Genomic DNA, 21,324 nt, shown 5'->3' with positions numbered 1-21,324 from the left:
GAAACAAGGTGCTGCTGGCGTATCCCATCAGACCACCCTCCATGCCTCACCCCCAGACCTCGGTGGTCCACAGCTGCTCAGCACCCAGGAGGAAAGCTGCTGCATCAAGCCCGGCACAGCCGCAGAGCCTGCCTAGCTCTGCCCTCTGTGGGGCCAGTCGCATAACCAATAGACCCAGGCCGACAGTGCCACCCCTTCTGCAAACTGCAAACAGACCCCACCAAGAACACCATGAAGGCCAGCAAGGGCTCCCCAAGAGAAAGCTTCTGCTGGCAGGCACGGAGCCATCATGGAGACAGCCAGGAATAGTGCCCAGAACATGATGCACAGCTTCCCCATACAGCCACCCAGACTGACAGGGGCTCTTTCCTTCCCCAGTCTCTCAACATTCCCCACAGTTCATCTCCTGGAGCAGCAAAGATCAGGAAAGTGGCAGCACTTGGTGTAAGTACAGCAGGAAGAGAGCTCAAAAAGAAGAGCATGTTCATTGGAGGTTAATACAGGAAACCAATTTCAAAGGGAGTCTGTTTCAGAGAGAAGATGTCACAGCTCCTGCCCCTCCTTCCTGCAGCCCAGGAAGTTTTATGTTTTCTTCTTTAGCTCCTCAAATCTCCGTGAAAGATCATCGAAGTCAATGTCTTCTGAGGCAGAAGAGTTGGCGCCAGCAGATGCTGTTGGCAGTGTGTCTGGCACAGATGGCAATTCAGGCAACACGAAGTTATCAAAGGTGTTAGGAGCTCCAGCTCTTGGTTTAGGAGAAGCTTCTGGCTTGGGCTCAGGCCCTGTTTATAATAAGAGAAGTATCACTGTACCTCACCATCAGCACACACTCACTGGGCCAAACAGATCCCCACAAAGGAACAGTTGTTCCAGCAACAGGCAGTACCAGTGGGTTTTTCTGAAACAGCCCCTAATACCCAAGGTTTCCCAAACCTCTACATACTCACCAGGCACTAGTGCAGCAGTGTCCTTGTCAGTGTTAGGCTCATCAATCTGAAAAAGACTCTCAGTTACTACAGCTCTGTCCCACCAGCACACAGGCAGAGCTCAGAGGCACAGCTCCAGCAGAGCAGTGCATGCTCCTCCCCACCCCCAGCAGGCAGCCATGCCTTTGGAACAACCTGCCTCTCTTCCCAAGAAACAGAGGCAGCTCTTCAGCTTTTCTCTCCCTCCCTGTCAACTAGAGCAGCTTCACTGACCATATTCTGGAACTGGATCAACAGAGCATATCCACTATCAGGTCTGAAACATTTATCAAGGCCATGAGTGGGAAAACACTGCCCCCTTCATCCACATCATCACAGCTCCTTGCTGCCTTTCTTCATAAACCACTGACAGGCCCTTGTGACTAGCAGCAGGGTATGAAATGACCCATCTCATGTCGTGGTCTGCCTGGGAAAAAGGCCCATGGCACACTCAGCTGTGCTAGTAAGACTCCTTATTTCCTGTATGCTGCAGCCAGCAATACCCATTCCCACCCAGTTCACCAGCGCTGCTGCACCTGTGAGAACACAAGGTGTCAGCACCCACAGTGCTCGGCTGTGCTCCTCCCTACTCAGGATAATGCAAACACAAACAGCATGTCACCAAAAGCAGAGTGGGAGGCATGATGACAAATTGCAGCAACAAAACCACAGACAAGCATAGCAGGGAAGTCTCCAGCCTCTGCTTTGCTCTCCCCAGTGACTGAGAAAAGTCTGTGAAAGGAAGAGTCTTTAAACATACAGCATCCGGGTCAGCCAAAACTGTCATCCAGGCTATTCATTAGTTCAAAAGCCATAATTAAACAGACTCGAGGCGATAAACCGTTCACACTGCAAAAACCAGAACTTGTGGACTCTGCTTGCCAACTGTTTATCACCACTTGAACAAAGCAGCAAGAGAAATCTCAGCTTTCCTCTGCAGCCAAGGCACAGAGCTGAATGAGGAACTTCTCTCCAGAAGTCATCTTTCATCACGTGCACTCAGTGATTCACTACACCAGCAAGCAATACCAGCACCGCCCCAAAAGTTCCAAAGACTGGCAGCAGTATCCTTTACAAACATCTCCCTTCTCTGTGACTGCCACTGCACTCTGAGGATCCCTCTGCTGCCTGCAATGGCCATTCAGCTCAGGCACTTACAGACTCGTATGTGGGTGGGTTTGCCGGAATTGGTGGTGGGTGGATGTTAGTGAAAGGCTGGTAGGTCCCCACTGGCAGGCCACTGAAGTTCTCCTGTACAGAGAGATCAGTCATGCACCAGACTACTCACCTGAGACACCACAGCCGCCATGGGAGTCACAGGAAGTAAGAGTCTTAGATAAATGCAGGCAAGTATCCAAGTGGATAAGAGTTTACGCTTACAAGGAGGAGATTCTCAAGTATTAAGTCAGATGTAGTCACCTGGAGCAGGCAGACTCAGCTAACTGGACTGTGAGTTATTCTAAAGAACCAGCATAGGTAAACACTTCATCTTTCAAGTGCATGCTTCTTTCATGAGAAGCACCGGGCCAATAAGGGAAATACTCTGACATTTCTGGCCCTGTGTGCAGTATCACAGAATAGGAAAGAGATTTCTGGCTCACACAAAGCTTTGAATTGCCCTCATTTGTAACACAACAGTGCCTCAAGGACCCAGACCTGGCACAAGCCCTCAGCATGTTTATGGCTGGGCCAACAGCGAGCTGATGATACTTGGCCCAGATTTTCCACAAAAAGCACTTCAGCAGTACTGAGACCATATTAAGACTCCAAGCCATCCCACTGTTCTGCTCTCCAGTCTACACAGATATCCTGTAAATTACTACATTCAGAGAATGGAGGAGTTCTTTTCAGCTCCCACCTTTCTCTGTTAAATCATCTGCAACAGCCATTGCCTCAGTCTCCTCCCCTTGCAGGTCTGAAGGCAGGGCTCTTCTGCATTCTTCTGTGCTGTTCCCACCCCACAACACTCACCTGATTTTCTTGACTGAATCTTGGCACACTACCAGCCTACCAACTTCAAAGTGCAGCTCCAACTCCTGGACAAAAGCCTGGCAGTCAGAAGACTGCCTCAGGAGTTAAGTCTGGACTCCTCTGTTCCCTGAAGGCAAAGACGGCTGGCTGGAGAACAAGGGTAGGAACTTCCAGAGTCAGGAAGCAACACGAAGCTTCAGGTGCAGTGCCAACAGCCTCCATCCCATGCAGTCTCACACCAAAATGACTTTCTGACACATTGAGCTATCGGGTGCAGTCAGAAGGCACAGGGCTAAGCACCATATTAGGAGTCTTTCACAGAAAAAGGACACACACAAAGCCAAGGAACTTACCGGTCCCTTTGGAGGTGGATAGGAGAAGGGTGGATTTGGTGTTGGCATGGGCACAGGCATCATCACGGGCATGGGTACTAACCCATCATGACCTATCATCGGGGCTGTAAATCCACCACTTCCGCCCCCTCCATGGCCACCCTTCTTCACATCATCCGTGAACCCCACATCAATTAGATCTGCCTCTCCGCCTGCCGGGGCTTCAGCCTGGAAAGGGCGGAAGAATTCTGCTCACCAACACATCTCTGTTCTGATCACCGCTCTCTGTACAGCATTAGATGCAGCATTTGTCATGGACAAGATGGGAATACACAACAAGAACAGAACAGAGAGCAGCTATACAGAGGTATCAATGGGAAACAGAACGGGAACCAGGCTGTAGCATGTGTAACTACTGCCACATGCCACAGGGGTGCATGACGGAACAAGGATTGTGCTGTGCTGGGGCTGTCTAGAAGACACCAAAGCACAAGGACCACCCAGTTCACTGCAATGCCACATCCTGGGGCTCACTCACCATCACCACCGAGTCAGGCTCATAGGGCACGTTGTAGTTCTTAGCAATCTCAATGAGGTATCTCTCCACCAGGATCTTGGGTGGTGCTTCCACGCTCAGCTTGTGCATCAGCTGGAACACAGGGGTAGAGAGACTTAGTGGGGCGAGGGCGGTGCAGCACCCCCTGTACCAGTGCCATCCCAGCCAGGGCTACCAGCTGCGGGGAACAGCAGGCAGCCCTGGGGAGGCCTCTCCACCCAGTACAGCATGCTGAAGGCAGCCAGAGGCCAGGGCTCTATTTGCTCTACCCTTCCCCATCCACAACCAGCAGAGCAGGGCCTCCCTGCCTGGGCCCTCAGCACCATGCTCCAATGCAGGTGGGCCCCGGCTGCACAGCACCTGCAATGCTCTGCAGTGACTGCAAGCATCAGCCACTAGCCACAGGCCCAAAGGGGCAGCAAGCCTCAGCAGGTGTGGCTGCTCTGCCAGCTCCACCTGTTCGACCAGTTCATTACCCTGTCGTTGACTGTCCCAATCTGGTTTGTCCGGCACAGCTTTCCATACTCCTTGCTGTACTTAGCACACAACTGATCAGCAACCTGCAGCAGGAGAGAAACTCTAGAACATACACACCCTTGCTTTCCCCCACCTCATACCGCACACACACTCACCCGCCTCCCTCCCTCATTTCTCCCACTGAGCACCCCAGTTCAGCAGCTGCAGCCACCCCAGATGCTCCAAGGACACCTGGTTTCCATCTGCAGCCCATAAAGTCCTGTTTTAACAACACAAAGTCCCAGACAAGGGCTTCCATCAGCACCTGGCAGCATCACCCCCACCCTGCATGTGCAACACCCCTCAAGCAACCCTACTCACAATCTTCAACTCAGCCACTTCCGACTGGAGGCGTGGTGCAGCCCAAATCAGTGTCGATACTGCCTCTGCCAGGCCAGAGTCCAGCTCCCTAGGACCAAAGAAAACCATTCTCTCTCCATCCCATGCACCCAGCTTTTGCTGCCCTCAGTCTGCATAGCCTTAAAGTTCCCATCCTACACACTGGGCTCCACAGTCTTCCCTCCATAGGGAAGAAAAGGTCTCTGGAGACCCTAGGACACTGAGACAAACACAGGTGCCCTTCTGTACCCCAGACCTGCCCCCAACAGCGCCCCTTCCTGAGTCCAGGACCCTCTCAGCCAGAGCTTACTTCATGGACTGGATCAAGCCAAAGCGGGCGAGCAGCAGATCACAGTACAGCTCCAGGATCTCCATGGCCTCCACAAGGTAATCTTCACGGATGATGTGTTCCACACGAATCCTGGCACGCTCATCTTTTCCAGCTGCCAGGTAATCTGCAATCTCCTTCCTTGCCTTCTGGGCCAACTCAGCTGCAGCACACATCCCAAGCCCAGTCATTGTACTGGCCTGGGCTGCTGCCTCCAGATCGCCCACAGTCCCCATCACACATAAAGCCACCACCAGCTTCTCTCCCCCATCAAACCTCTGCAGCATGAGACACTCTACCGTGGTTTGGCAGAGCCCTTGTGCCCATGTCCGAGCACACTTAACTCATGGGAGAAAGGAAAGTGGACTTTAGGCTGCTGGAAACACTCCTGCACCTACAACCTCCCACCAGGACCACAGACTTTACCTGTGTCAGGGCAGGTGGGGAGAACCTCCCACAGCACCCAGGGAGTCCCCCACTGTGCAGTTAGCACACACAGTCCACAGCTACCACCCCACAAAAACTGCACTCCAACAGCTGCCAGGAAGGTGGACAGAAGCTAGACTGTGGCCAGCCTGCTCTTCCAGGTCCTTGTGCACCAGAGCAGGTTGTAAGGCCTGAGTCCAGCAAGGAAGAGCAAAAAGCTACTCCATACTTGGCCTGTGAAAGTACCCCAACTTGAGAAAAACCTTCTCAAGTCTCCTGAGCTCCAAAAGCATTCTAGATCCCACCTGTCCCCTTAAATACTCACTCTTCTTTTTCTCCAGTAGCTTGAGGCGATTGATGACGAGGCGCAGGTTGACTCGCAAGCGCTCTGCCTTGAACCCAGAGCCCAACATGATAAACACTTTCTGTGGAGAAGAGGGATGGTCACTGGAACCAAAAACTGTTAGTCAGCACTGTTTTACTGGGGGAGGGGGGGAATTTCTTGGAGGCCAAGAAATTCCCCAGACAAACAAGCCCTGGCTTGCCAATCCTGAATCTAGTTAGTTATAAGTGACCGGACCTCGAGCACTCCTTATTACCTTTCCTACTTCACAACCCTGCACCTAAGCAAGGCCAACAGGATTTGCCTTAGAAACTTCCAGGAAACTTCCTGGATATTTTTTAAGAAATGGAAAAGTCAACTGGAAGAACCAAGCCCTGTCTTATCAAAACCGTAAATTATAAACCAGCTATATAATTAACCCAAGGATTGTAGAAACCAAGGTTGTAACAGTCTTGTCACCAGAAGGAAAAAGCTGCCATTCCACATTCCCCACACTTCCTGCTTACTGAACACATGCCTAGCCTTCCAGGAACCAGTTCAACTTATTAACCCTACAGAAAGCAAATTCTAACAGTATTTAATTATAGCATTCTGTCTACAAAGAACCATCCATCAAAAAAAAGCTTCCTTAAAAGATATCACACAGAAAGACCTTGGTTTGCATCTCATCTCCCCATACCTCCTTGCCGGCGGCTGCACTGCCCAGCGCAGAGCGAGCCATGACCTGATTCAGCTGCCAGAACGGCCGCCGGCCACACCAGACACTCGGGGAGACTCGCCGCGTCCGGCCCAGTGCCCAGGGACAGCTCGGACAGTGCGCAGGAGGCCCTGCACGAGTTCCACCGGCGCAGCTACACCCGAAGGCTGAAAGGGGAAATTCCTCTCCCTCCTCAACTAGGTGGCACCGAGGAACATCCCACAGCACAAGCAGGGCGGGTCCCAGGGCTGCGGGAGACCCTGGGGCAGGGCCTCCCCGTCGCCTCCCCGGACGCCGAGCGCTCCCCACGGCCCCGCTCACCCGTCCCACGGCCCCGCTCACCCGCCGCCGCTCCACAGCTCTATGTCACCCAAAATGGCGCGCGGCGTCAGCGGCACTTCATCGCGTGCGGAGGGATCCTCAAAGCCGACATTCTCCGCACCCAGGCCGGCACTCCCCGCACCCACTCCGGGGCACGGTCGAACCGGCGCGGCGGACGCTGTACCGGATCGCTTCCGCAGATGCGGCCCTGGCGCAACGGCGGCCAGGGAGGAACGGGCACGGTCTAGGAGAATGGCGCAGACGGACTACATGGCGCGGCGGAGGGATCCTATGCGCACCCACACAGTACCACGCCTGATAGGCGCCCGCCGGTGCCCGCCCCCGGCACGGCCGTTCCGGTAACGCGGCGTTCCGCCTGGTGCTGCGACCCGGCCGTGGGCGGTGAGCGGGGCCGGGGTGCCCTCGGTTCTCTGAGGGCCGCACGACGCTGGCGCCACCGCGAAGGAGAGTCGGACCGAAGAGCAGCCCGGGCCTGGGCCCGGTACCACAATCCCCGGGTAAGCGGGCCCAGCGGGCGTTCCAAGCGGGCTCGCTGATCCCGCGGCGACGGCGCTCGCTGGCCCGCGAGGAGAAGCGGCCGCGAGCCCCCGGGGCGGGGCGGTTCGTCTTCAGCAGGTGCGTGAGTTCAGAACGCGCGCGGTGGGTCTAAGTTAATACTAAACCCGTGCATTTTGGCCTTGCAGGGTACGCGAGATTCTGGTGAGCCGGGGCGGCACGAGGGCTCCCCGGTGAGCTGCCGGCAGAGGCGGCCGGGGCGGGCGAGCCCCGCTGCAGGCACGGATGAGCTCCCTCGGACGGTCCGGAGTCACGCGCTGGGCTGGATCCATGGCAAACAGGTGAGACGCTTCAGCTGACGAAAACCCGGCACCCGAGGTCTGCGGACGAGTCGGTGACAGCGGTGACGTGCCGTGCCCTCCCGGTGCCGAGCCGTGGCTCCCGTGCCCGCGCCCGTGCTCGCGTCGCGCACTCCGGCGGCGTCCTCCGCCATCTTGCCCGTCCGTCTGTCCGCTGCCCTTTGTCTGTCCGCGGCTCCCGGCGCCTGCGGCGGGACCGGGTAAGGCGGGCCGGGCCGGGCTGGGGTTTCCGCCCGCGAGGGGCGAAACGGGTCTCGCGGCGGGACCTCCGCTGCCGAGGCCGGTCTGACTGTCAGGGCTGCCCGGCCAGGACCTCGGGGGCCCGGTCAGGGTTCCCGCATCCGTCCTGATGCCAGGGGAGCCGCATCCCTTTGTCTAGACGTCCGGCCGCTTGCGGGCCTTGTCCCTTCCTGCCGTCTCCCGTGTGCTGGGACTGCCGGCTGGATCCCGCTATCTGGGGAGGTTGTCGAGATCTTCGTGTGCGTCCATCTGAGAAGGCTGATGGGATCCCTTTGTCCGTCTGTCAGTGTGAGGCTGACAGAATCCTTTTGTCCGTCTGTCCGAGAAAGCTGATGGGATGTCTGTGTCTCTCTGTCAGCGAGGGGCTGATGAGATTCGTGCGCTTGTCTGTCTGAGGAGGCTGACGGGATCTCCGTGTCCATGTGTCTTGTGGGAAATGGGTTCAGCTCCTCCTTTTGTCTCTCTCTAAGAGGACTGTTGGATGTGCCACGTTCCTCTGCCAGTTCAACAAGGATGATTATTAGGCTGCAGGAATGGACAGGAGGGAGAAGGGTGTTGGGACTGAGGCTGCAGTAATTTTTGAAGGGGACACTCATCTTTTGGAGGGGGCAGGATTGCTTAAACCTTTGCCTGAGAACTGGGTAGGACTGCCTATGCACAGTGCTTTGTGACATGCTTGTGGATTGTGTTGGACGCTGGCCTGGAATCCAGCTGTGGTGATGCAGAGTGAGCCCCATAGGCAGAAGGGTGGGGAATGACGCTGGGACAGCCAGCTGAGCTTGGCCAGAGACTTGGAAGGTTTCAGTGAAGTATGTGACAGACTCTTCTCTTCTCAGATGAGCCCTCTGCAGAGGGGAGGAACACTCTGTGCTCCCAGGTCAGGGAAACATGTCCCGTCGGAAACAGACCACTCCTAACAAAGTTCACTGTGAGTATGATGTTACGCACTATTCTGGGACCCTTGCTGTGGCTGGATTGTGGAGTGAGGTGGGGAGGAGTGGAATGATGGGAAGGGACAGGTTGTGGGGAATGGTGGTTACTCATGTTTTGTCTTAGGTGCATAAGAAGAGAAACTCAGTTCTCTGCATCAGGGAAGCTGGCTGTGTCCTGGCATAGCAGGACAGGGATAGGCTTGAACAAACAACTAATGTTGTAAAGGTGGGTGTGTATGTGCAGGGCCTGTAGCTGGGCTTTGCATTCACACTGTCAAAAGTACAAGTCAGAATACTAGAAAATGCACTTGGGACTCTGGCCTGCCTTGGGTAGCAAAGGAAGTTCTAGACAAGGTGGTTGGAGCATGCTGGCTGAAAGCAAGCAAGTCCTGGGTTTTGATCTTCATGCTGCCACAAACTGAGCTGACTGGCCTTGGGCGTGTTACGTAAGCTCACTGTATCTCAGTTTCCTACCAGATAATGAAATAAAGCCATTTGCTCTTTACCGTCAAGGAATGGGTGGTGGCCAAGTCATTTACAGGACAAACAAGTGCTGTCTGCCAGATCATTCTTGAGCTGAGGTGGTAAGATGGATCTCTGTTTCTCCAGCATTGCCAAGACTTTTAGCATTTGTTTGACAGTGGAAGGGCTGAAGATGCTGTACATCAGCACTTCTTGTGGGCAGGCTACAGCCAGGCACCAGTGGAGCTGGGAGACATAGATGGAGGTTTTGCAGAGGGGAAACTGCACATGTGTAGCTTTTGTTTGGCAGCAGAGGGAAGGTGAGGGGCCTGAAGCTATGCCCTTGTTCATACTCAGGTTTGTGGCTAGGGGCATGCTGGGAATTTGGGCTGGAATTAGGAAAACAAGTTTCCACTTCTGTAGACCTCTGAGAGCAAGGCTGCTGAGAGGGCCCTGTGGTTTTTTGGCTGCGGTAGCTGTCGGGAGTATGAAACAGAGCTGAGTGCTGCAGCCCTAACACTGCCTCACTGCTGGTGCTGCTGGCTTGCATGTCTGCGTGTTTGTGTGCTTCCTCTGTGCGCAGGTACGCAACAGGCATCTGTGCATGCTGCTCTTTGTGCTAGGGGAAACTCTGTGCTGGAGCTGACACCTAGCACAGTCGGTGAGTGCACTGGCAAGAACTGCCTCTGTCTGGGACTCGCAGCCCCACTGGCTGGGCAGCTTGGGAGAGCCAACTGAGCTGTCCTTGTTGGCCAGAGTGAGGATCTCAAGGAGTGTGGCTTGTGGCACCTGCATTGCTTGTACTCTCCGATTCCTGCTTCTGGTTGCTGGGTTCCACAGTGGGCAGAGTACAGGTGTAATTTGCCTGATAATACATCAATGACTTTGGAGTTGTCATTCTTAGAGAAATTTGGTATGTCTGGTATTTTGTCCTGTGATGCCAGTAACGTGCCTTGTGTCCACACACTTCTGCTTCTGAGAGTGCCCAGGTATTACTGCTGCCATTGAGCTCAGGTTTATGTCAGGTATGCACTTAAGCTGTCTCCCTTGGGCCAGAGTCGGGGTCTCTTGAGGATGGAAACCAAGGGCTACAGCAGCTCTAATGGTGCAGGTAGTTTTCATGGCGTTTAGCTGGGTGCTTTTCTGTACTTCACTGCATAAGGGTTATGTTCTTCAGAAGCTTGTACCATCATATATAAAACTCTACATACCACAAAATTCAGCTGTGCACTGTTTTCACGATGAACATTGCGTTTTTGTCTGCAATACAAATGATTGTATCTCCAGTCTTGGTTTCGAGGGAAGCTGTCTGACAAACATGCTACCAGTGGGCATGAGCTTATAGCATCAGGTATGCCATGGAGAGGAATTCACCTCCTTTACATGCAGTATGTTGCTACAGAGCAACTATTCAGCAGGAGCCATCAAGAGCAGCAAGTAGGACTACAAGAAAATAAAGGGACCGAGAGATACCAGAACTTGTCAATGGTGATGTCTTCACCTTAGGATGGAAAATCTTGTCTGTCTTATGATGAACGCCACGAAATCGTTGGGACTTCTCTGTTTACCTAGCCTGCTGTGTGTCTGGAGGGCCCAGAAATGCCGTGCAGTGCCCTGACGAGGATAATCGGAGAGAGCATCGGCTCCAAGAACGGGGTGAGCCAGCAGAATGAGTCAGGCTGAGACATAGCAGACATATTACTGGGACTTCTTCACAGGGACTGCAGTGGTTGGGAGGAGAGGAATGAAAGGGACAGCAGGTATGCAGCTTTTTATGCAGTTGCCTGCAGCTGGGGTCTGATTTGGCAGGCTACGGGGCTGGGGAAGTGCCTTTTCGATTTGCATAAATACGATTGTGCATATATGACTGGACAAATTTGACGGGAGGATGGTGCCTACTTCTTCCTTGCATGGCCACTCCATCTTCTCTTCCTTCTTGGACTCACTAGAGCAAGTGACAGCTGCCGATCTCCTCTCCCTGGCTTGCTTGGTGTCTCCTCTTTCCAGGATTACTTTCCAGGCTTGGCATGACCCTCATTTCACCTTGCTCTCACAACAACATGGTTTGCTGCCCTCACTTAGGACAGAATCACTTTGCTTGGCAAGTGGAGCAATCAGCTAGGAGATTGTATGGTTACAAGTCAAAACAGTTTTAAATAGAAGTTGATGTGTAAGGAAATTCAAAATAATACTGAAACAATAATTAAACAATGATAAAAATTGTGGTAAAATTTATCACAAAAGTCTTACTGTGCATGATGGCAAGTCCCACAGTTTTAATTGTAGTCATTTCCCCTGCAGCACATAAATGGCTCTTAAGAATATAATTTTGTTTTACCATGTGGTACATGAAAAACACACCTGACAAAGTGCTCACAAACAGAACAGTAATAGTGGAATATACTTGTTGAAAAATAAAATACAGTTAGATTGTTTGTGTGGGGATACCTTAATTGATTCAATTTGGTCTTTATTTTCTCCCCAGAGTATGCAGCATAAAAGTTTAAAAACTCTCTAAGCAATTCATCTGTTCTTGCATTCATCTGTTACTGCGCTGTCACCCCATCAGTCATGGACCACTTGCTGTCTTTGTGCTTGCCAAAATTTGTTGCAGGTATTAGCATGCACTTCTCTCTCCCTGCTGTCCACAAGCTGCTTTGCTTTCTATTGCTGTGCCCTCTGCAACTGATGCTTATTTTAGAACTCTGGAGAAGAGCTTTTGTTAGATTAATTCCTGCTTCTGAGCTCTATTTATCATGGTTCCAATATCCCATTAATCCTCTATTTCCTTCCCTCTCTCTCTAACACACACATGTTCTGTGCTCTTTGGTGTTCCTTGGATTCTACTGATTTTGAAGGGACAGTATCTTGCAAGAAATAGCACCCAGCATTCACAACCGAGCAGAAATGTTACTTGCATCAAATCCCTTGGTTCTGAAGGGCTCCGTGGACTGCCATTGTTAACCCTTTCAATTGTGTTGTTTTTCATTTCAGTAACCACTACAGCAGTGTGGACAACCCAGAATAGCCATGGGGCAGGTGGAATAGATCCACAGTGGTGGAAAGACTTGCAAATTTCAGGTCCAGGAACACAGAGAAGACCTACATGAACAGGGACTTTTAATTGATGTACAAGGAGGGAATAAACTGACTCATCTCTGAGAGACCTTTCTGTTTAGGAAGGAAGGCAGGGGAATGATGCAGTTCTTTTGGATTTTGTTTTGTGGATTTTGGGGTGGGAGTTGTTTGTTTCTGTGTTTATTTTCCAGAACACCTGAGAGTTATCCTGCATTCATACAGTTCAAGAAGGCAAGGGCTCAGGGCTGATACCTCAGCAGACCCTAGCAGTCATGCCTGTCTGTGTTACACAGTGCCACAGGGCTGTCCCCTACCTCCACCACTGCTCACTTGGCATCCCACTCATTCACAGCAGTATGGAGAGGAGAATGGAATACAAAGCAGAGGCATTTGTGTGATTTCTCTTGTCCTACATCTCTAGCTGTTTGTAAACAACTACAGTGACTTGTTTTGGTGTTGTGGTCAGTCTGCAGCCCTTTTTGTATTTAATAAAGAAACTTCTGGAGAAGAGTCTGTGAGTTCACTATTGAGCGTAACATCTCTTACTTATGGCAGTGATCCTAAAGCTGTTGCCTGTCTTAACTCCCCTTTTAAATGAATGGAAGCATACCCAAAGTGGGGTGGAGGTGGGGGTGTGTCTGTTTGTGAGCATGTCTGTGCAGAAACATCAAAAGTATAACCCTGGACCTATCAAACATTAAAGCTCTAAAGCTTCATCAAAGTAGGACTTAGTCCATCAGTAGATAATCAGGACACTCTTTCTTAAGTTCTTTTGTACACTATTACAATATATAAGAAATTTTGTACAAGTGGGAGACAGTATTTTTACATGTTTGCCTTTCCCAGTCCCGTGATGCTTTTAGATACAGGCTGTGGAGGATGCACAGGACGTCACCTGCTAACAGCACGGGTTTGGTTAACAGATTGCATTGCTGGCTGTAAACTGGTTGTTCTCTGCACTGTGCTGAGTCAATGCTCACTGGGCTCTGGGGGTGTTATACAGAGGCTAGAGGCACACACAATTGCTCTCAGTTGCTGTGACTGATGGCAGTGTTCCTAATGTGAGGAGTTCCTTCCTCTGTCACCTCAGATAAAGATCCCAGCTCTTAAATCCTGCGGACTGTCTGTGTCCTGCCCTGCCTTTGGGCTCCAGGCTGCTGCTCAGTGGGTGTGTAATCTGTCTGAAAGGGAAAAGGGGGAAGAAAACAAACATGTAATTGCTTCCACGAGCAGCCTAAGTGGCATTTGGGAATTCTGCTTTGGAACTCTGTCAAAGGTAGCAGCACATCTCCCACCGTAGTTTTACATCTGTCCTGTGTTCTGCAGGTTTCCTCATTTCACCATGCTTTCTCTTTCTCTTGCAATGCTTTTTTGGTCTATGGACTTTTATCCTGGTGGTTTGTGGGTTTCTGCTTCTTGGAGAGGGCACTGGAATTCTGTGGTGTCTGCTGCTCATACAGTCTGTGTCTCAGTCCCACCAATGTGAGGCTGTCGTCCAGACATAAAAACAGCACTCCAAGTCACGAAAACCATTCAGTGCTGGAATGACTTCTGAAAGGGTGTCACAGCAGTCATGATGGTCCCTGCTGCTTTCAATGACAAATAGACTTGGTGCTCCTCAGCACCTCTCCTCAGGCACATGGATTGTGTTCTCAAATCTTCTCTACAGAACCCTTTCTCACATTTCTGAAACAGAATGATAAAAGCCTTCAAATGCTTTTGGAAACCTCCACGGGGACATTGGGAAGTAAAATTCTTCTCCCACAGTCTCCGTGAAACTTCTGAAGGTCTTTGGAACTTTCCAAAAATTACGGCTTTTTAAAGCCCTGCCAAAATTGCAAGGTGAGCCCCAGGAAGGCAGTGTGAGTGGGAACATGGAGCAACACTGGCTGGAACAGTTCAGCATGTGGGAATGTACCTGTCCTTGTAACAGGACTGGTGCTCTCTCTTGGGAATTCAGTTTCCTGGTTATACTGGTGCCAGCTGTGGCCCTGTGCTAAAAGGTAACATTATCTTCTGAAAGCTATGTCTTGATTTTATGTGAAAAATGCACTGCGTTTTCCTTGGCATTTTCACATTTGTGCTTTGAATGGTTCTTGAGCACTTATGAATCAGTTGATAAATGCAACCCAAAAGCCAGCCTGCTGGGAACTTCAGCACCTTTCCTAGGCCTCCCAGCTCATCCACTGGAAAAGGTAAATCACAACTAGCCCTGGAACAATTTGTTTGCTTTTATATGAAAATGAATGGTTGCCTTTCATTGTTATTCTCTGGAACCAAAACTTCTTTGAGCAGGGATTGCTGTAAGAAGTTTTCATTCAGAGCACAAATAACTACTTTCTTTCAAGGTGTTTGCCATCTCCTATTGAGTTGAGGTGCTAGTGGTCACTGCTTTTAACAAAACAAAATGTTTTGTCCTAAACATGCATCTCAGCTCTGTGGGTTCATTCCCTTACACTTCTGTTTTGAGCACATGAAGTGCCAATGAGATTTATTTTAGCAAGAGCCATTCCTGCACAAGGCAAGGTAGTTTTCTATCCATCATATACACGGGAGAACACCAGCTCTGAGCATAGACACCTTCTGTAAGGGCAGCTTGTCCTCATCCCTCCTGGGACAGAAGAGGGTGACAGAGCATGCCAAGGGCAACCTCTAGTTTTGATATCACTGTGGAGGACAGGTGAGGTACCAGGCACTTAGGGAGGTGCTATTTTTGTGCAAAATGCTTGCTACAGCTGGGAATAAGACTTAATAATTTAGAAGAGCTATACAGTACTATCCCTGGTCTGGGATACTGTCATAGTCCCCAGGGGCTTCCTCCCACCCTGAACTGTGCTGCAGGATATTGGTGGATAGCTTGGCAGCAGCAAAAGCCACCTGGCTATTTATGGCAGATATATGGGGTCACAGGTATTCTGTGGCTGGAGTGGCATATATGTAGTATGCAGACAGCAGCCCAGTGTTGCCCATTGCCACTAGTGAGACTCTTCTACACCCAGGCATTGGACTCATACCAGCAGGTGCCAGAGGCTGGTGTGGCAGGGTAGGCAAGCAGAGAAGTGACCTAAGTGCTTTCCAAGAGGTGACTCCAGAGGTTCTGCACAGTGCAGGTGAGCAGCCCCATGCCTGTTGTATTTTTGGCAAGCCTTGGTGATGGAAGCAATGGAACAGCACCAGTCTGACTCTTTGTCCTTGTGGCTGCCAGGGGAGCAAGTCTTTGCAGGGCTGGAGGAGCAAGCCCGCCAAGCCATGATGAAAAACAGCTTTCCTGGAGCTCTTGGGGACCAAAGGCCAACAATTCGTCCACTGCAAGACCCTGACTCCAGCAGCAGTGAGTTCTGCCCCTTCCAATAACAGCAAGGTAGTAGACTGGGGAGACTCTGGAAAGGGGTGAGGCTGAGGGCTGCATAGTGTGTGTGCATCCTCCGAGGACTGTCTTACCCAGCTCCTCCTCCAGGTTAGCCCTTTGCTCCAGTGCAGGACTTTGTCCTAAGGACCAGACCAGCACAGCACAGACTGGACAATGCCATGGGACCCAGTCCCATTTCACCAGAGCAAGATGGAAACAGCAGCAGGTCTGGCAATTGTCAAACAAGGCAGTGTAAGGGGCCATGCCCAGGGACTCAAGTGCCCTAGACTGAGTTTAAATGGAACCCCTAGTTGGAGGGGGTGGGTAGAGGCCCCTTGTAATGCTGGTCAGGACAGTTAAGGCCTGTGAGTGCTGTCAGGACCCTGACACTTGGTATAACTGTTCTGCACATTTCAGGTGGCAGTGATGATGAGGAAACCACTCAGGATGAAGTTTCTTCCCATACGTCCGAGGAAGATGGCTCAATGGTGAAAGTGAAGAAGGAATTAGAAAATGCAGAACGACCTGTGGCCAGAACTCCACTGATGAGAGAAAATGAGGCAAGTGTGTACTGGCTCTGCACTCACCATAGCCTCCAGGGAGAGAGAAGGGTACTGTCTAAACACTTCCTCTCCCCATCATGTTTCTTTATCTTTCTCTCCCTCCCACCTCCTCCAAACAATGTCTCCTGGCAGGAGGAAAGGGTATGAAGAGCTTTTTGGCTGCCTGGAACAGGAGACAGCAGGCACACACTGGCCAAGATGTTTGCAGAGTGCTTCCCCTTCCCTTGGTTCTGGTGCCATTCTCCAATCGGCTTCCCCTTGCCACAGAACAGGCCCTGCCTTCTAGAGCCACTGTGCTGGCAAGAACCTGGGTGCAAGTGAGGCCATGAGGCTTCTGCCTCCTTTCTGTGAGATGCAGGAGTTTTGCTCAGAGGCTACAGAAGGAGGTTTCTTTCAGATGTCAAGAACCCAAACCAGCCCTGGCAGGACTGGGCGCTCGATCTGCTGGCAGCATTGGGAGGAGCTAAGGAAGGGGCAGTGTGGCTGCGGGGGGTCTGTGTGCCTTACACCAACGTGGCTGTTCCCACATGTAGGTGCCTGAGAGTTTGAACGCTGACCCCATGCTGGGACTGTCACAATGCCCCCTCTGCCAGCTGGAGTGTGGAAGCAGAGATCAACTCATTGCACATGTGTACCAGGTAGGGATAGTTCCAAACTGTGGAGTGTCTCTGGCCTGAAGCCTCAAATCCAGAAACAACTCAAAGCACAGAGTAACTTGGTTCTGGTCTTTGCAACCACAGAACTGAACTTCTAGCTAGGATGTGACTGAAGTTTACAGCTGTAAACTGTGTCCAGAGGGTGGCCGGGGGAAAGAATTAGCAAGGCCCTGGTCTACAGATCTGGAAAACACAACTCTGTGCCAAGGCTGTCTCTGCAAGTATTTCAGGCTAAAACCAGACAGTTCCTTCAAATTAAACATGAAAGCAATTTTTACATCATTCAGTGAGATAAGAAACCTTCCTCCTGATCATTTATTTTATACTTCATTACAGTTCTTGTAATTACACTTCAGAATAGCTGTTCTTCATCAAAATTATTCCAGTTTTGCAAGAAATCTGTGGTAAAATCTTAGGTTTTGTTGTCAGTGCTCTCTTCATAGCACACCAAAGTCTGTAGCAGAACGAATGAAGCAGAACTGAATTGGCCACTTACCTGTACCAGTTGTCTCCATCTAAGTGCTTCCTCACCAGCATCCTGCCTTGCTGTTAATTGAGTCATGCTTTGTCCTGCACCAGCAGCTCCTGGAGTGCATTTTGGAAAACAAGGGTCAGGTCTTACAATCCAAGTGTTTTGGCCTTAATCTTTTCTCCTGCACTGGAGTTGAGCCATAAAGGGTTTCCTCCTTGTTTGACCTGTGACACACCAAATTTCTTGTCTTGAGCTTGGTCTAAAAGCTGGCAGATAGAGATTTAGCAGTAAAAGGTTCCTATTCCAAGAGGCTGAACAGAATGGTTTGAGCATGCCTTGGGCTGGGCAGGGAGCTGGGCAATGTGTAACTACCACCTAAGTGGTTGTTTTGCAGCACACTGGAGCGGTGGTGAGTGCCAAGAGCTACCTGTGTCCTGTGTGTGGCAGAGCCCTCAGCTCCCCAGGATCCCTTGGGAGACATCTCCTGATCCACTCAGAGGACCAGCTGTCCAATTGTGCAGTTTGTGGAGCACGCTTCACCAGCCACGCCACCTTCAACAGGTCAGGGTCACCCTGGCCAGTGAGTGGGCTAGGGCACCACATTAAAGATTAGGTGGGTTGCCATGAATGACTCAGAAGTGGTGGCACTGGACCCACTGAGGCCTGTAGGACAGTGCGTAACACCCCCAGTGAGTGAGATCCTCTTGATCCCTTCCTGTCTGCAGCTCTGCATCCCCTGCCAAGACGTCTGCAGGCTGTGCTGGTAAAAGGGTCTTTCTTAGCACTGTGCAGAGCTAGAGAAGTGCAGAAAGCACTGTGGGCTCCAGTCACTGGAGAAGAATCCACCCTTCCCCTTGCCCACCAATCCATTGGAGTATGGCTGCACTATCCAGATGTGTTCATCACGCCCGGAGCAGGGCTACAGGCAGAGACCAACATGTTCTTTCTTTGTGTCCTGCCTAGGGGGAGATTATCTACTGACCAGTGGAATGGGGCTAAAAGGAGAAATTCAGAGATGATGGGGAGGAGCGGCCTGCTGGTTTATTCCCACTCTTGCACTCTTCCAACCCAGATACTGCTCCGGGCTAATCCACTTCCTACCCTGGATAGGATAGTGCTTAATTTGAGATACTCAGACGTATCTGTGGGCAAATGATTTAGCAGAGGCCTCTGCCATGGGCTGTAGTGGGAGCATTGTTCATGGCAGCCCATGAGATGGGGACTCTGCCCACAGCACCAAGCCTCTGATTCTGTTCATCCTGCTTTGCAGTGAGAAGCTGCCAGAGGTGCTCAGTGCAGATCGGCTGCCGGCACCACAGAGCCAGGGCCCCTCCAGTGCTGAGGGCAAGGATGTTGCCTTTTGCACCCCTGTGTATCCTGCGGGCATCCTCCTGGTATGCAACAACTGCGCTGCGTACCGTAAGCTGCTTGAGGCACAGACCCCCGGCATGCGCAAGTGGGCCCTGCGGCGCCAGAACGAGCCCCTGGAAGTGCGGTTGCAGCGCCTGGAGCGGGAGCGCACAGCTAAGAAGAGCCGGCGGGACAACGAGACACCTGAGGAGCGGGAAGTGAGGCGCATGCGGGATCGGGAAGCCAAGCGGCTGCAGCGCATGCAGGAGACAGACGAGCAGCGGGCGCGGCGGCTGCAGAGGGACCGGGAAGCCATGCGCCTGAAACGCGCAAACGAGACCCCCGAGAAGCGACAAGCCCGGCTCATCCGGGAGCGTGAGGCCAAGAGGCTCAAGCGGCGCCTGGAGAAAATGGATATGATGCTCCGGGCACAGTTTGGCCAGGATCCCTCTGCCATGGCCGCTTTGGCAGCTGAGATGAACTTTTTCCAGCTGCCAGTGAGCAATGTGGAGCTGGAGAGCCAGCTGCTGGGCAAAATGACCTTTGAGGAGCAGAGCAACAGTGCATTGCACTAAACCACAGCCAAGAACTGTGCTGCCTTTGCTGCACCTGCCACATGTGCACTAGCAGGCTTCCACACTCAGGAGGCTGCTGTGGGTCCCTGCCTGACCCTTCCTGACACGTGGTTTTGGTTTTCCTCTGAACCCAGGAGGAGAACAGGGCTGAGAGATGCCTGCCAAAGCAGCTCTGGTGGGAGCAGATTCTGAGGATACAGTCTGCTCTGGGGGCCAAGTCACAGCCTGTGACAGAAGGAAAATAAATTAATGTTCACATGTATTAGTCCCCTTCTTTGTGCTTTGTCCTGTTTTTGAGCCCTTGCCCTGTAAATAGGTCTAGGCTGCTGTAGTTCTGCTGTAGGTTCCAATTCCAAGGGGCTGAACAGAATGGTTTGAGCATGCCTCAGACTGGGCAGGAAGCTGTAGAAACCCACCTCAGTAAAAAAGGATCTTGTTTACTGCAGCATGAATTACAGAGCTGAAGACTGATATTCCACAACTCCTCCAGGAGTAATCCTTTGCAGTTTGTGCCCATAAAAAAGAAACAAAGGAGGATGTCTTTCTGGAAATGCCTGTGCACACCCTTTTTTTAAACATTGTTATGACATACTTAGTTGCAGTAGCATCCATGGAAAAACTAAGGAACCTGAGGTCCTGTTTTAAGATACCCCATAAAAACAGTGAAAGAAAGGCTGGCCAAGGTAAGCAAATAGCAAACAAGTTTGTTGCTTTACTTACAAGTTAATTTGCACTTAAACCAGCATTTCAGGTTTGCAAGTGAAAGAGTTGATTGAATGGTAAATAATAGAGTAGGTCAGTTTCTAGGACTCTATGGGTTTGCTTTTCCCTTTATTCAGCACTGGTGAGGCCACATCTGGAGACCTGTGTCCAGTGCTGGAGTCCCCGGTGCAAGAGCAACGCAGACGTACTGGAGGCAAAATGTGATTGTAGCCTGTGCCTCCAGGAGAAGGTTCCCATTGCTAATAGAAATCACTATTAAAACTGTGCAGCTATGGAAATTATATCTAGGCATCTTTAAACTGCAAAAGGCAAAAAGCAGTGGCACAGAAGGACTCATGGCAGGATAAAGAAGTGGTACACTCGCCATTATTTGGTTTCTTTAAGAATGAGCACCTGAAAATGCATGGTGTAATTTCGTGGTTTTCAGACATCAGCCCACCAAAAGCCAGTGTGCCACACTTCTGTGTTTTGTAGCCTGAAAGCCCCTATTACCTCCACAGCATTTCCAATTAAGTTCTAGAGTCATACGGTGGTTCAAACACCTTGGGAAGTACTGTCTTCTCTCTGATGGCTGTTTCTCTTTAAGTCAGAAGTGGTAACCACAAGACTGCTACTTGAGATCAGAAGAGCAAAGTTAAAACAAGAAGCAAAACCTTTTGACTACTTAAAACCCTCATTTCCTCCTCATTTTTCAGTTTGAAAAACTTTTGATTGCAGTCCCTTAAAGCCCTAGTTAAAATAGTTACCTTCCAAATGCATTATGTTGCATTTTTCTGGCAATAATGAATCACTCTCACAGCCAGCCGAGGGGATGCTACAGTTTTCTCCACCTGCCACTGCAACATCTAGTTTCCTCCCTGGACAAAAGTTGTTTCAACATGACATTCATTCACCCTGTAGAACTGACACCCATCCCCGCTTCTCTCTCTTTGGGAAAAGGCACTGTAAAGAAGCTGTTCAGTTCCATGTTCCTTTGTTCATATTGTCCTTTGTTCTCTGATCTCTCACTGTTATCCTTACCTCTGTTTGTTTTCATACTCAAACCCACAGTTTGCTTCTGGCAATATCTGCTTTTGCTCTACCTCGTGTTTTGCTTGCCCAGCTGAGATGTACCTTTACTCTGCAACCTGCAGCTGGAACTTCCCCTGTAGCGTCACTGATACCTTATTCCAAGGGGTTCAGGAGAGATCACATAACACAGAAGTATCTGAAAACACAGATTTAGGACTTATAATCCATCTGTCACCATGTATCT

General features: G+C 51.0%; 2 protein-coding genes across 13 annotated transcripts; one reads left to right on the top strand and one right to left on the bottom strand.

The window, feature by feature from the left end:
- Positions 1-439: 439 nt before the first annotated feature.
- On the bottom strand, positions 440-6,906 carry IST1 (IST1 factor associated with ESCRT-III). Of its 7 annotated transcripts, none has more exons than XM_039558088.1 (10): positions 6,456-6,741; positions 5,759-5,858; positions 4,990-5,170; positions 4,662-4,749; positions 4,301-4,384; positions 3,807-3,917; positions 3,290-3,496; positions 2,124-2,216; positions 948-993; positions 440-782 (listed from the first exon to the last, which is right to left on the bottom strand). In XM_039558088.1, exons 1-10 carry the CDS (start codon positions 6,495-6,497, stop codon positions 583-585), a joined length of 1,152 nt encoding a protein of 383 aa, XP_039414022.1. In that variant the 5' UTR covers positions 6,498-6,741; the 3' UTR covers positions 440-582. The 7 variants fall into 7 exon arrangements, 5 of the variants coding, with proteins under 5 accessions (XP_039414022.1, XP_039414026.1, XP_039414023.1 ...); XR_005602858.1 differs by having other exon boundaries at positions 444-782; positions 2,124-3,200; positions 6,456-6,747; XM_039558089.1 differs by lacking the exon at positions 6,456-6,741 and adding an exon at positions 6,816-6,906 and having other exon boundaries at positions 444-782.
- A 315-nt stretch (positions 6,907-7,221) lies between these two features.
- Positions 7,222-19,611, top strand: ZNF821 (zinc finger protein 821). 6 transcript variants are annotated; one of them, XM_039558084.1, is made up of 9 exons: positions 7,222-7,312; positions 7,499-7,651; positions 8,746-8,837; positions 10,876-10,959; positions 12,298-15,712; positions 16,148-16,290; positions 16,827-16,931; positions 17,816-17,982; positions 18,692-19,608. In XM_039558084.1, the coding sequence occupies exons 5-9, from the start codon at positions 15,535-15,537 to the stop codon at positions 19,344-19,346; spliced, it is 1,248 nt and encodes a 415-aa protein (XP_039414018.1). In that variant the 5' UTR covers positions 7,222-7,312; positions 7,499-7,651; positions 8,746-8,837; positions 10,876-10,959; positions 12,298-15,534; the 3' UTR covers positions 19,347-19,608. The 6 variants fall into 6 exon arrangements, with proteins under 6 accessions (XP_039414018.1, XP_039414020.1, XP_039414021.1 ...); XM_039558086.1 differs by lacking the exon at positions 10,876-10,959 and having other exon boundaries at positions 15,587-15,712; XM_039558087.1 differs by lacking the exons at positions 7,222-7,312; positions 7,499-7,651; positions 10,876-10,959 and adding an exon at positions 7,658-7,869 and having other exon boundaries at positions 15,587-15,712; positions 18,692-19,611.
- Positions 19,612-21,324: the final 1,713 nt, after the last annotated feature.

This window comes from Corvus cornix, chromosome 11 (assembly GCF_000738735.6).
Source record: "Corvus cornix cornix isolate S_Up_H32 chromosome 11, ASM73873v5, whole genome shotgun sequence".
Taxonomy (NCBI): Eukaryota; Metazoa; Chordata; class Aves; order Passeriformes; family Corvidae; genus Corvus; species Corvus cornix.
Note: the sequence above shows the minus strand (reverse complement) of the source record. Positions and strands in the feature narration are given on the sequence as shown.

Excerpts from the sequence above, each read along its gene's own strand:
- IST1 (XM_039558088.1), bottom strand. The coding sequence starts at position 6,497 with ATGGCTCGCTCTGCGCTGGGCAGTGCAGCCGCCGGCAAGGAG. Across the intron at positions 3,497-3,806 it reads AGCCTGACTCGGTGGTGATG|GCTGAAGCCCCGGCAGGCGG; the intron begins GTGAGTGAGCCC and ends CGCCCTTTCCAG. Across the intron at positions 783-947 it reads CACTGCTGCACTAGTGCCTG|GGCCTGAGCCCAAGCCAGAA; the intron begins GTGAGTATGTAG and ends TATTATAAACAG.
- ZNF821 (XM_010403555.4), top strand. The coding sequence starts at position 15,535 with ATGGAAGCAATGGAACAGCACCAGTCTGACTCTTTGTCCTTGTGGCTG. Across the intron at positions 15,713-16,147 it reads AGACCCTGACTCCAGCAGCA|GTGGCAGTGATGATGAGGAA; the intron begins GTGAGTTCTGCC and ends TGCACATTTCAG. Across the intron at positions 16,932-17,815 it reads TCATTGCACATGTGTACCAG|CACACTGGAGCGGTGGTGAG; the intron begins GTAGGGATAGTT and ends GTTGTTTTGCAG.